The sequence below is a fragment of the Gouania willdenowi genome, chromosome 1 (genome assembly GCF_900634775.1).
Source record: "Gouania willdenowi chromosome 1, fGouWil2.1, whole genome shotgun sequence".
In the NCBI taxonomy this organism is placed as follows: Eukaryota; Metazoa; Chordata; class Actinopteri; order Blenniiformes; family Gobiesocidae; genus Gouania; species Gouania willdenowi.
This window is the reverse complement of record NC_041044.1, coordinates 36,674,454-36,688,777: the sequence shown is the minus strand read 5'-3', so window position 1 is coordinate 36,688,777 and position 14,324 is coordinate 36,674,454. Positions and strand designations below refer to the sequence as shown.

At 35.2% G+C, this 14,324-nt stretch overlaps 1 protein-coding gene across 1 annotated transcript; it reads right to left on the bottom strand.

Annotated features, from left to right (window-relative positions):
- Positions 1 to 3,300: 3,300 nt before the first annotated feature.
- Positions 3,301 to 12,977, bottom strand: fgf8b (fibroblast growth factor 8b). Its single transcript, XM_028450798.1, has 5 exons — positions 12,718 to 12,977; positions 12,584 to 12,620; positions 11,709 to 11,889; positions 5,287 to 5,393; positions 3,301 to 3,832 (listed from the first exon to the last, which is right to left on the bottom strand). The coding sequence occupies exons 1-5, from the start codon at positions 12,774 to 12,776 to the stop codon at positions 3,542 to 3,544; spliced, it is 675 nt and encodes a 224-aa protein (XP_028306599.1). The 5' UTR covers positions 12,777 to 12,977; the 3' UTR covers positions 3,301 to 3,541.
- Positions 12,978 to 14,324: the final 1,347 nt, after the last annotated feature.

Genomic DNA, 14,324 nt, shown 5'->3' with positions numbered 1-14,324 from the left:
TTTCTATTTCTATTTCCCACTCTCTCAAGTACCCCATGTAGTATCATACCCCATTTGAGAAACACTGGTCTATATTGTGATATGTCTTTTTTGTTTTGATTTATTCCAATCACATCATACAAGTATTTAATATTATTCATAGGGTACAATTAAACAGTGTCCTTTACAATTTTTTTATATTTATATTTGTATTCCACAGCTGATTTCTTCAAAAAATACTCGTTTAAGGAGTCTCTGCTTTCTTTACTTCTCTGAACATCATAAAAAGCTCAGTTAGATGGATTTCTGAGTGTGTCCTAACCCAGACTTTACCCCTAAACACGCTACACTACAGAACTCACTCACACATGCTGTCTCTAATAGGAAAAAAAGCCAAAAGTGGCACATATTGTGCAGCTGTTTGTTAATAAATACGCCTGTGTGGCATTTTTTGTCAGCAAATTTAACCCAGAATTGTCTTTCTGGTAAGACTTTATTGAGTTAAAAATATCGAGATATCCTACATCGCCATTTTTAGAAAAAAATATTGAGATGTGAGTTTTGGTCCATATTGCCCAGCCCTAATTTGCACATGTTTTTTTCCTCCTCCTCCAACCTACTCTGGAGCTATTTGCTGGGGTCACATAACCTGCCCACCCTCCTTTCATTGATGTCCTTGTAAAACACTCAAAAACACACAACGGTTCATTCCTGTTCACTTCGAGGTCAGAGTTACGAGGACATCCCCATTTGTGTTAAATGAATACCCGCGTGTTCCTTACATGCTGTGGGCCACCATGAAAGCCATTACTGAAACTAGTGTTACCATTTCCCATTTCAAGCTAGGGTCGCTCTGACTCAGTGGTCGGACACAAATAGATGCAACTGTTGTGAGTCATGTCTCGACTTTCTCTGATGAATCTGAGCAGAGGAACGATGGAGATATTTGTACACAATGTGTGACATAAACAGAAGGAAGTATTTTCATTGGGATCATTTCACTGACTTCAGTTTAAGGACACTTTCTGAGGAGTTAGAATTGTTTAGATGAGAGTTTGGCTTTCTTTTTTTTTTAATGCAGTTTTGTTTCAACCTGGTGATTTTTCAGCTTTTTTTTCCTTTCTTGTTTGAACTCAGAGAGCAAGTGGAGACGGCAGAGAAAAAACCCCCCACAGGCTCATTGTGCTTTGTCCTCTCATAGATGGAAAAAACAGGGACGGTGGAAAACATTTCTGAAACGTACCTGCCCTGTTGTTTTGTAAATTCAGGTCAGATTAAGTGTAAATTGGTTTAGATTAAGAGAACTGTTGTGGTAATTCCAGAATGTTCTCTTTGAATAATATGTTAAGGTTTCATTTTTTCAGACTTTTTTTTCATCCAGGAAATTTACTCTAAACTCCTGACATGTTTCAACTGTCAACTGCCAGTCTTATTCAGAGGCATTCGCTGATTGCTTTGATGTTTTCTTGACTTCTGTGTAATGATTCCATCAAGTTCATTTTGTCTTCTTACAAAGACAGAAAGTTGTCTGAATAAATTAAATACGCCTTTCATTTATTCAGGCACCTTTTTTTCAGGAAATTTACTTTGATCTCGTGACATGTTTCAATTGTCAACTGCCAGTCTTCTTCAGAGGTGTCTGCTAATTGCATTCCAGCAAGTTTATTTTGTCTTATTTTTGAATAATATGTTAAGGTTTCATTTATTCAGACCACTTTTTTCAGGAAATTTACTTTGATCTCCTGATGTTTGGACTATCAGCTGCTAGTCTTTTTCAGAGGCGTCTGCTGATCACTTTGATATTTTCTTGACTTCCGGGTAATAATTCCATTAAGTTCATTTTGTCTTCTGAGGAAAACAGAAAGTTGTATGAATAAATGAAACCTTAACATATAACTGTTGTGTTGACTGCCAGTCTTCTTCAGAGGCATCTGGTGTTTGCTTTGATAATTTTTGACTTCCACATAATAATTCCAGCAAGTTCATTTTGTCTTCTTTTTGAATATGTTAGGGTTTCATTTTATTCAGGCAACTTTTTTTCAGGAAATTTATTTTGATCTGACATGTTTTGACTATCAGCTGCCAGTCTTTTTCAGAGGCGTCTGCTGATTGCTTTGATGTTTTTTACTTCTGCGTCATAATGCCAGAAAGTTAGTTTTGTCTTCTCAAGAAGACAGAAAGTTGTCTGAATAAATGAAACCTTAACATAGAACTGTTGTGTTGAAACAGAAGCTTTCATTAATTAAAAGAAAATGGAAATATTTGGAAGTTGAGCTGCTGTCAACAAATTCTTGTCTCAGCAGACGCCGACGAACAAATTGGACATCCAGCTCGTGCTTTGTGGGAGCAGCTGAGTCCCTCTGTTCAGGGTCTTCTTCCTCCCCTGCCATTTGGCCTCTGACGGTCATGCTCAACTGCTCCTGGGAAGAGGGCTTCTTTTCTGCCTCCCTTTCATTCCCGAACGTCTCTTCCCAGCCATTCTCCCTCTTTCAGTCGATGCCACAGTTTGCCACACAGACCCCGATGCTTTTTCAACACCCCAACCCCCTCCCCTCCCCAAAAAAAAACCCTTACCCCTCCCTGTGTGACTGGCTTCTTTTTGATAACTGACCCCTCCTCGTGTTATTTTTCGAACCCACTATTGTATAACATGCCCTTTTATATGAGGTTCCACAAAGGACCCATTTGATCAGAGGGTTACGGTGTGCGATCGTGAGAAATGCAACTACATGGTGGTAACCTTTGTTTGGGCCAAAATGGTGGGCTGACCTCATCGCTTTTAATGCATAGCTCGGGCCATTCAGGCCAAAGTCTCACTTGCTGAGCACATTGAATTCAGTAGCCTGTCACAGATATTGCCCCTCAGTTATCTGGGTCTCCAGTTTGAAGGAAAAAAGCAACTGTTTTTGAGGGCTATACCGGCATTGTGCACCCGCTTTCATCCAAAAAAACAAACCCCACAAAAGAAAACAGCTTTTTAAACTGATTCCTTAGTGGTTTTAATAAACACTCTACAATAAATATTTTTCATCATTTGAAGTAATTTACATTTTTACAGCAAAAATATATTCATATATGTAAAAAATACAACAACAAAAAAAAAAAAAACAGTTACGTTACACGTTCTCAAAAAAATTGCCTCCAGAAGGCAGGAAATGATGTCAAGTGAGACTTTTGATGCTGTAACTGCAGATAGCTGCCACGTCTAGCTTCATTGACTTACATGTATTTCAACTCTTACACATTCATTGTTGCTGAGCTGGCTAACTCTCAACCAAAGTTTTTTTTTTTCATTCAGCAAGATTTATTTGCCTATTCAGTCCTTTAAATGTCCCCCAATTTAATAAGAAAATATTCTTACTACAGTCTGACTGAATTGAAAATAACTAGCAGATTAGATAGACACATAGTTTACATACAATCCAGTACAATGAATTACATTACAAGTCCATCAATGAGGCAAAAAAAAGTGTATGGGCACTTGACTGTAACACTTGAGTAGAGCACATTTTGTTCCCGTAGTGGTTCTTCTGAGCTGGTTCTCTCTCAGTGGTTCAGAGCCTCAGCGTTCCCCTGCGCGCTTATGTTGGGAATGTTTAGTCCGCTTGTTGAAAGGGTGCACAGGTAAAGGGAGGACATCGAAAGGCCTTCTATCACTTATCAAGTGGCCCCTGGGAAGACGCTTCATGAAGTGGGCCTCCCTCTGGTGCTGCTTGGTCCTGGAGGCCTTCCGGGGGCGGCCCTTACGTGTGAAGGCCATGTACCAGCCTTCGTACTTTGCGTTCTGGAGTGCAGTGTAGTTGTTCTCCAGGACGATCTCGGTGAAGATGCAGTCTTTGCCTCGACCTTTCCTCTGGAACCAAAAGAAAGCAGGAAAAAGCACTTTTATTTCTAATCAAATACACTTTCAGAACATATAATGCCTGCAAAGACAAATCACTTCAATTTATAGGTAATTTTTCCTTTCATCACAGAATTTTAGCACGTTTCAACTCCTTCTGCATTCGACCGATCTTGACAATGAAGATATCAAAACGTATCAAAAATTCAACCAGGGATGCTTGTATTTTTTATAATTTGTAACTTTTATCATTTTTTTTTCAATAAATTTTTTCGTTCAAAAATTAGCCCATTCATTTTGATTTGGAATTTCAGCATTTTAAGATTTAATGGCTTCAACTATTAACTTCAGCTGTTTAGCCATTCTTCAACGGATTTCCACCATTCAACTTTTAAAATATTCAGCTGTCTGATGGCTAATGCTAGGCTAATTATATGGTAGACAAATGCTAATGTTAGGGTAATGCTGGCTAATGCTATTGCTAAGTTAATGTTAGGCTAATGCTAATGTTAGCATCACTAGCTAATCTTTTCATGGAGCGAATCCTTTCAGATCCTTTCAACGCATGCGCGAGACGCGTCTACATCCGGTCGGCCTATTTTATTTTAGTTCATGTACTATTTAAAAGTTTGAAACCCTGCTATTTAAAAAGAATTAGAAATTTATGTTTTGAGCGAAACAGTCACATATTTACATGTGCACTATTAAAGGAATTGACGTAGTCTACGCGCAAAGATTGAAGAAATCTGGGAAAGGATTAGGTAGTGACAGTTGGGCTAATGTTAATGCTAGGCTAATGCTAATTTTATGTTAATGTTAATTCTAGGCTAATGCTAATATTATTTATTTATTCATTTATTCAGTTTATTTCCGACATGGTTACATTCACTTTATTTTATTTTTTTTTATTGGGTTAATGCTCGTGTCAGTGCCTGATCCTTTCACAGGCCTAATCTTTTCGGATCCTTTAAATGCATGCACGTAGACTACGTCACTTCCTTCACTTGCAATCATTACGACAGATCTCCTGGGACGTGATATTTGAATGTAAACTGACCATACGGTGTTTGTTAAATATTTTAATAGTATACATTTAAATATGTGACTATTTTTTGTGTGTTTTTAATTGTTTATTTTTTAAAAAGACAAAAATGAAATACCACCTCAAGACGAAATATACAAAAACGAATCAAAACACAATACACAACATTGACAATCAAAAACCAAACAAAAAATAAAATAAAAACCAAAATAACTAAATAAACATCAATTTCTAATTCTTTTGAAATAGCAGGGTTAATGCGAATGCTGGCTAATGTTAATGTTAGGTTAACGCTAATGCTAGCTAATACTCGGCTAATAGTAATGCCAGGTTAATGCTAATGCCGTGTTCAATGACACGGGCCAGCACCTGCATCCTCGCTTGCATTTTTTTCAGGAAATACAAATATTCTATTTTAGCTTACTTTGCCAATCAGCTTCCCTCTCTTGTTCATGCATATGTAGTATCCCGTCTTCACTCCTTTAATGCGAACACGACTTCCAAAGGAGTCTGTCTCCACCTCCAGTTTAGCTGCACAGGGAAAAGATTCAGTTAAGTAATGTTGAACAACTAAACACAGCTTATTTTTGTCATGATGGATGGATTATCATTTGTTTGAATGACAAAGCATTATCACCAAACATTAACCTGGGTAAACATGTTTTTGGAGCCGAGTCTTTTCATAATCATTATTAATGGTTTGGATTTACAATCTTTTTTGGATGTTGATTTCATTTGAAAAAAAATAAAATACTCAACCCTAAACACAGGAAGACAAAACCCTTTTGTCAAAATATAATGAGCTCACCGAGCATTTTCATTTTCATTTTCAAACACCACCATCAAACCAAACCTGCTCCCAACAAGTATTTAAAATGTTCCTAAAATGAGATTTTCATCGGAATTTTTTTTTAATACCTATATAAACGTCAATGATGATAAAACGCCAACATTTTCAATCCAACTGCATTTCTTTCAGTTGAAAAAGTTTATTTGTTCAAAATATCTGATAAATGCAGTCACTCAATTTTATTTCTTGTCATTTTTTTGCATTCTGTTTTTTTATAAGTGTCAAAATATCATGTGATGCAACTGTCCGACCATGACTGCTGTTTTGAAAACATCTTTAAAATCACTCTAAATCGATTTAGATGTATTTTCTGCCCTATTTGGTACAATTTCCTGTTTTCTATTCCAGTCTAAGTTTTCAAAGTATTTCTATTTTTATTTCCATAATCACATTCATGAAAACCAGTCATTTCATGAAATATAATGCAGTGAATCCTTATACGTCATTGAACCATTTAATGTCGTACTAAAACCCGTTATCATGAAAGCTAAAACTGGCTGACTTCCAACCACCAGCAATACTAAGGAAGAAAATACCTCAATGTCATGTTAGGGTTTCATTACCACAGTGTAGGCCTATTATTAGGCAGAAAAACTAAATAAAAAAGACATCCATTGGGTCAAATCTGCCGACTTTAGACTTTAAAACAGAGATGAGCAACTTTTATCACACAGCGGCGGCCACAAAAATGTGATTGTCTGATCCGAGGGCCACATTATCAACATTTATCTGAGTATTTAGAATAATGAGCAATCTGAGCGTTAATATAGGAAATAACAAAGGGTTTCTGAATGTTTTTGTTGTGGTTTTGTGTGTTTTTAAAGTCATTTTGTGTATTTCACTCTAATTGTGTGTTTTTGTGGGTCATCTTGTCATTTTTTGAGTCATTCTTGTGTATTTTTGTGTTTTTTTTATGTTCAGATTCTTTTTATTTATTTTTGCTGTGGTGTATATTTCTGTCATTTCTGTCATTTTGTGTGTCATAAGTAAGGTTTTGTGTATTTTTGGAACCATTTTGTTTTTCTGTCCCATTGTGTGTTTTTAGAGACATTTATATGTATTTTTGTTATTATTATGTATATTTTTGCTGTTGTCTTGCATATTTTTTATCCTTTTGTGTGTGTTTTTGGAGTCATTTTTTGTGTATTTTGGTTATCATTTAGTTATTTTGGAGTCTTTTCAGTGTAATATTCTAGTCTTTTTGTGTATTTTTATTGTTGTTGTTGGTATTTCTGTCATTTTTGTGAGTTGTCTTTGGGGGCTGCATGAAAGTAAACCAGGGGCCCGCATGTGGCCCCTGGGCCGACAGCTGCCCATGTCTGCTTTAAAATGCAGACTTAATTGTGTTATTGTTTAAAATTACAAAATGTCATAAGCAGAGGTGAAAGTAACTGATTCGTGTAATTTTGTTGTCCGTTTGTGTATTTTTACTGTTGTTGTTGGTATATTTCTGCCATTTTTTTGTGTGTTTACTTTGGGGGCCGCACAAAAGTAAACCAAGGCCCTGCACGTGGTCCCTGGGGCGACTGTTGCCCATGTCTGCTTTAAAATGAGACAAATGTCCAATGCAATAACCATATTGAGATATTTACATTATCGTATAAAGGAAAGTGAACTTTGCGGTCGTTCTCCATTTGTATCCACTGTAATCTTTACATGCAAATAATAGTAATGACCAGGGGTGAAAGTAACGGATTACAAGTACTTACATTACTGTAACTGAGTTGCTTTTATGGGTACTTGTACTTTTTTGAGTATTTGTTTAAATCAGTAATTTTACTTGTACATTTTAAAAGAAGTGAAGTCATTCGTTACATTTCTACACCCAACCGTACTGAGGAAATAATTTTTTTTTATTTTAAAATGATCAACGGACATTGTGAAACTACAAAAAATGAAATGACCAGACAGCAACCAGAATAATGCACCACGCCAAAACAACATTGAATGCCGGTTATTTTCTCAGTTTTAGAGTTCATAAACGTAACTATACTTAGAGCATAGGGCTGTGCAATTACTCAAAATTAGATTACGATTTTGATTATTACACCCAACGATTACAAAAATAACATTAAGAAAAAATGACTATTATATATATATATATATGTGTGTGTGTTTATTTTATTTTACAAATGTTTTATTTGCTAAATAACATAAAAACATATGTAAACACTTGGTAAACAAGCAAGGCAAGTCAAATTCTCTTGTATTGGGTTTGATGATGAAGATCTAGAGCAAAGACATCACATGCAAAAACTGATTTGTTTTGCGCGAAAGTGAACGTTACTTGATTTTAGTGTTTGAATAACTTTATTCATGTTTAAGGAATATATTTTACATTGTTTTGTACAAAAAATAAATCACTTTTTGGTTGACAAATAATCGTTTGAATAATCGTGATTTCAATTACGGCTAAAATCACTGTGATTATCATTTTTTCTATAATCGAGCTGCCCTATTAGAGCGAGATAATTTTTTATTATTATTTAATTAAATTTATTGGTGTTTTTTAATTTAAAAAAGAATTATACATTTTTAGAAACCTTTTATTTTATACAGACACCTTTGTGGAAAACAAATTAAGTTCCAATTGTGCTGCAAAGATTTTGTTTCAAAAATAAAGGTGGGGGGTGAAAGTAATTCATAACTTTATAGTTTGAGTACTATTTAATTGTACTTCAGTACATCACGTACCACTACTTCTACTTGAGTATGATATATTGTACTCTTTACACCTCTGGTAATGACCCGTAATATGTCATCTTTAACAAACACTGAACTTTCGTGAAGCATTAAGAAAGAAACTCAAACATAGACTATAACATTCAGCAGTCACTCTCTAACCAAAGAGCAAGCAAAATGGCATCAAATGTTTAGGGTCTGGCACAGGGCAACTGTTTAAGTGAATGCTGCACTGTGATGCAGCTCGGGGTGTGAATGAAAGGAGAGTGAGAAGAACCCTGCAGTCAGAGACACGGCCACAAGCCCAGAGAATCAGTCGGATTACAGTTTCAACAGTGACACCCACTCAGAACGTGGAGCTGCTTTGGTCATGAAGAACTCCCTCTCTGTGAATGTGACTGTGAGACCATAAAGCAGGAGAAATGTCAAGAGTGCATTCAGCAGAGGTGTAAAGAGTACTGATATATCCTACTCAAGTAGAAGTACTGTTACTTGATAGAAATTATTCACAAGTACAAGTAAGTCATACAGAAATTACTCAAGTACAAGTAAAAAGTCGCTCAATTAAATAGTGCTCAAAGTAAAAGTTACTATACTATCACAGTCCATGTTTATTTTTGGTGTTAAATCTTGCCACGATTCCCTTACATACAGTAAACATCTCATGTATAAACCTAAAAAAGGAAGAGACCAAATATTGCACAATTGGAACTTCCCTCAACAAAGGCATCTATAAAATAAAAGTTTTGTCAAATTGTACAATTCTTTTTTGAATAAAATAACACCAATGGCTTCAATTTAAAAAAAAATATATATATATATATATATATATATCAGGCTCCAAGGATAGATACATATATGAACTCATTCAAAGCATTTATTTACTCTGATTGGTGATGTGATGCATGTCTGGTCATTTCATTTTTTGGAGTTTCACAATGTCTGTTGATCATTTTAAAACAAAAAGTAATGGTTGGGTTTAGAAATGTAACAAATGACTTTACTTCGGTTAAAACGTACTTAAGTACAAGTAAAATTAATGATTTAGAATATACTCAAAAAAGTACAAGTACCCATAAAAGCAACTCAATTACAGTAACGTGAGTACATGTAATCCGTTACTTTCACCATTCAAGAGGATAACAGAGGCAGATGATTGAGCCATACATTGCAATGAAACCTTCTGTTAAAACCAAGCTCTGAGAAGAAGGCACCAAGAAATGGATGGATGGTAAATAAAGAAAGATGGCCAGACAGACATAAAATCTATTTTTAAAGAAGGGAATACAGATCCCTTAGAATTTAAGATGCTTTCCCCTGCAAGAAAAAAAGAAAAGTCCCATCTTGAGTCTATCATAACAGGTGTCAAGGTTTGGACCACCAGCACTCAGGGGGACATAAATCCTCTGTATAAGGCCATTGAAAAGATGGCCACACTGATGCCACTAACAATGTTTACAATTGCTGCTACTGTTTCTCCTGGCTCCAGCATGTTGGCGTAGCCTGCCAAAAACGACATCATTTTATCCTGCTTTTCAGCATCGCACCACGCGCTGCTGAACCCAAACAATTCCCATCACTTTTAGCCTTTAAAAATGTTTTCTCAACATTTGAAGATAAAGAAATCTCAAGTTGGAATAGCTGTCAGTGTGTTTTAATCAATTTGGTTATCTAGAATTTTATCCCAGGTGTGACTCAACAAATTCAGCCAATGGAATGACTTCATTTTGCTAGAATGTTACATTTTTTGTTGTTGTTTTTATTTTTGTTGTTGTTGTTGTTGTTGTTTTGTTTTTGCATAATTCTTTAAAAAAGCAACACTGGGCAGCTGTGTTGGGATTGTGAATGCCTTAAAACAAACATGGGAAACATGCATGGGGTCCTCGAATTCTGTGTGGCCTTTAAAGTGAATGCACAATATGACAAACGAAAATACAGAAAATGTCAGAAAAATAAACCAAACCCATTGTTTTTTTTAACTTTTAACAATGCCCTTATTAGTCATTGCTCCAACAGCTGACATTACATTTGATAATCTTGACCCTCGGATCATAAGATCACATTTTTGTGACCTCACTGAGACAAAAGTTGCCTATCTCTGCTTTACAATAAACACATAAAGAATCTATTACAGTCATAGCCTACAGTGTATATTACCAAACATCTGCCAGACATGTATCAAAACCTCTCAATTACATAATAATAATATATTTAGAAATAAAGACATGTTTTAATTTACAGAATGTAACCAATATTTGAAGTAGTCGTTTACATCTTTAGAATTTTACGATGGAGTTGAGAGCCAACACAACTAAGATATTAATGCATTATCTCTTGGTCTTTGTGATTTAATATTCACTGCATTATTCCTAATAAGATTAGTGTTGAAAATGCTAAGAGTCCATATAATATTATAATTTTATTTTTAATTTACTTAAAAAAAAAAAAAAAAAAGTACAGCTTCAAATGAGATAAACTGGTAAAAAATGAAGACAAAAAAGAAAAGAGGAATGTACAATGATTAAACAAATGTATAAATGTATATTAAACAAATATGTTTTATATTAAAAAGGATTTTTTAAGGTAATTATTTGCAGAGGTGTACAGAATACTGATATATCCTCAAGGTGAAGTATTGTTACGTGACTGAAATGCAGTGAGTCATATAATACATAAAATACTCAAGTACAAGTAAAAAGTAGCTCAATTAAATAGTACTCAAAGTAAAAGTTACTAGTTACTTTCACCCCCCAAGTTTATTTTTGGTATTAAATCTTGCCACAGTTTCCTTATGTACAGTAAACATCTCATGTATAAACTTTAAAAGGAAGAGACCAAATCTTGCACAATTGGAACTTAATTCATTTTCCACAAAGGAAATGAAAAGATTTGTCAAAATGTGCAATTCTTTTAAAAATAAATTCAATTCAAAATCGCTCAGAAATGGCACGACTAAGAACATATGGATTATGTTCAATGTGCCATGAAATGCAAATAAAACAAATTATCACAAAAAACTATAATTTACCAACGGTTGGTATATGTATAGAAATGTAACTAATGACTTTACTTATTTTAAAATGTACCAAGTACAAGTAAAATGACTAATTTAGAAATATATTTTTAAAAAGTACCCATAAAAGCTACTGTATTACAGTAACGTGAGTACTTAATCTATTACTTTCAAATGTGTTTATTTGTTATCAATGTCCATTAATGCTGACAGGAGTGTGAATTACAGACAATGTGTGATGAAAGCTGAGCCCTTTATTGTGGAATCGGTCGCTTTTCAGTATTTCTACTGTATTTCTCACCGTGAACCGCTCCGTCGTCCCCGTTAGCGTTGACCCGTTTGTTGCCTAGAACCTGGACGTGTTTCCCGCTGGTCCTGCTGTACAGCTGGTAGGTGCGCGTCAGTCTGCGGCTCATCCGGTCCGAGAGCCGGCTCTGCTCAGTGACATGGTGCTTGAAATTAGGGGCAGACTGCACAGAGTCCTGCCGGACAAAGGGAGACACAGATCACCTGATATGACATTGAACGCATCACAGTTTACTGTTTTTTTTTTTTTTGTTATTTTGTCCAGGTTTCACATTACTGATTTAATCACTCCTTGTCAATTCATATATTTATTAGATTTTTTAAGGGGCTCTTTTGTGTTTTATTATTTTATTTTATTTTTCATTATTATTTATTTATTTATTTTTTTACCACCGATGATCTTTCATCCCGTCCTGACTTCTTCTCCTCCTCTCGCCCCCTCCTATTTCAACCCTTCTCCATCCACATGTGTTTTAACAATCACCTTTAGGGCCACAGCTTACCTCTTTTCAAGATGTTTGAATTGTTGCCAATTGCCATAGCACTCATAATAAAAGCCTTTTCACTGTTATTGCAGAAGTGGAGACGCTGGATTGTACAAGCGCCTATAATATATATATATATATATATATATATATATATATATATATATATATATATATATATATATATATATATATATATATATATATATATATGTGTGTGTGTGTGTGTGTGTGTGTATATATATATGTGTGTGTGTATATATATATATATATGTGTGTGTGTGTGTGTGTGTGTGGCAGGGCAGATGATTTTTGTAATGAAAGTGTAATTATTATTATTATTTTTACTATTATTATTTTTAATGAAGTAAAAATGTTAAATTACCTGTGCGTAAAAGCAAAGTGCCGCCAGTTGGAGTAACCTGCAACACAAGCAAGTTTAAAAAAAAAAAAAGTGAAAGTCTATTTTGGTCATCAATGGTGCATTTACAGCCAAACAGTGTTTACGCGTCTACTTACAGATAACCTAACCTCGATGTTCTCAGCCTCATCTTGTAATAGATCAAATATTGCTTCATGAATACTCCACTGGTTCTTCACTGGGAGCTCTGGTAAATATAAAAGTTCCTCCTGATGAAGATCTCAGATGAGTTTTTTTTTTTTTTTAAATCCCTCTCTTGTCGCACAAAAGGAAGTGATACTGAGGAAAATGAAGAGATCCAAAATCTGTCAGTCCGGTGCTCGTATATTCTACACACAGGCTCGGCTCTCTTTGCCTGTTGATGGGATTAAAAATGTTCGAGTGGATTCAAAGGCGTTGCGGTGCTAATCCAAGAGCAGGATGAAGAAGAAGAAGAAGTGTCGCTGTCACCAAAAGCACCTCCATCACTCATTATTTGGAATAAATCATTAAAAAAAAAAAAAAAAAAAAAAAAGAGGAGCCTCCACGGTGACTTGCTCTCACATTGCAGTTGATGTAGATAATGGATTTTACGCACGGATTTTTACGCATCGGCGTAAACGACACCAGCAGAAATGATCCTCAAATTGTGAGAAATAGAAGAAGAAGAAGAAAAAAGTGGGCATAAAAGTGACACCGCTTCGCTGCTGCTGCTGCTGCTCTTGCAATTAGATGCGCTGATAATAAGTGACCAAATCCAACGTCAACCTTCCCACCCACACAAAGTGTTTGTTGCGGCTGGCCCCAGTCCACACGCATCAGCAGACTGGGGCCCTCAGCACATTTAAATACTTTAACTTGCGCGAAAGTCAATCTCCTGCGAGGGGCAGGCGGAGCGTTCCGGCTGGAGCCAAAACTGAAACGGAATCCTTAAATAAAGACCCTTAGCATACAACTGTATTCTCACATAAACATGACAATCATTAATGGGTTCCATAATTACGCATATTATAAAAGAACATGCTGTGATTTCCAGTCTGCGCCTCTTTTTGTTGTTGTAGTAAATAATCATGTAAAAAGCTTATGACCAGCACTCAAAGTAAAAGTTACTAGTTCCTTATTTTTGGTCAGGAAAAGATAACATTTTGCACAATTATAATTGTGTAATATAAAAAAGTTTGTCAAAATGTGCAATTATTTTTTATTTAAGATAAAATAACACCAATGAATTCAATTCAAAATGGAAAAATGATCAGGCTCTAAGTTTAGCTATAATTTATGAACTCTAAAACTGAGGAAATAACCAGCATTCAATGACTGATCATTTCATTTTTTGTAGTTTTACAATATCTGTTAATCATTTTAAAACAAAAAAAAAAAGTTATTTACGTGGTAATAGTTGGGCGTAGAAATGTAATACGTAAGTACAAGTAAAATTACTGATTTGGAAATCTACTCAAAAAGTACAAGTACCCATAAAAGCAACTGATTTACAGTCATATGAGTATACTAATGACCTCTTGTCATTCCTATTCTTTGCTTGTAAAGGTTACAGTGGATACAAATGGAGAATGACTGCAAAGCTCACTTTTCTTTATACAATAATGTAAATATCTCAATATGGTTATTGCATTGGCCATTTGTCTCATTTTAAAGCAGACATGGGCAACAGTCGCCCCAGGGACCACGTGCAGGGCCTTGGTTTACTTTCGTGCGGCCCCCAAAG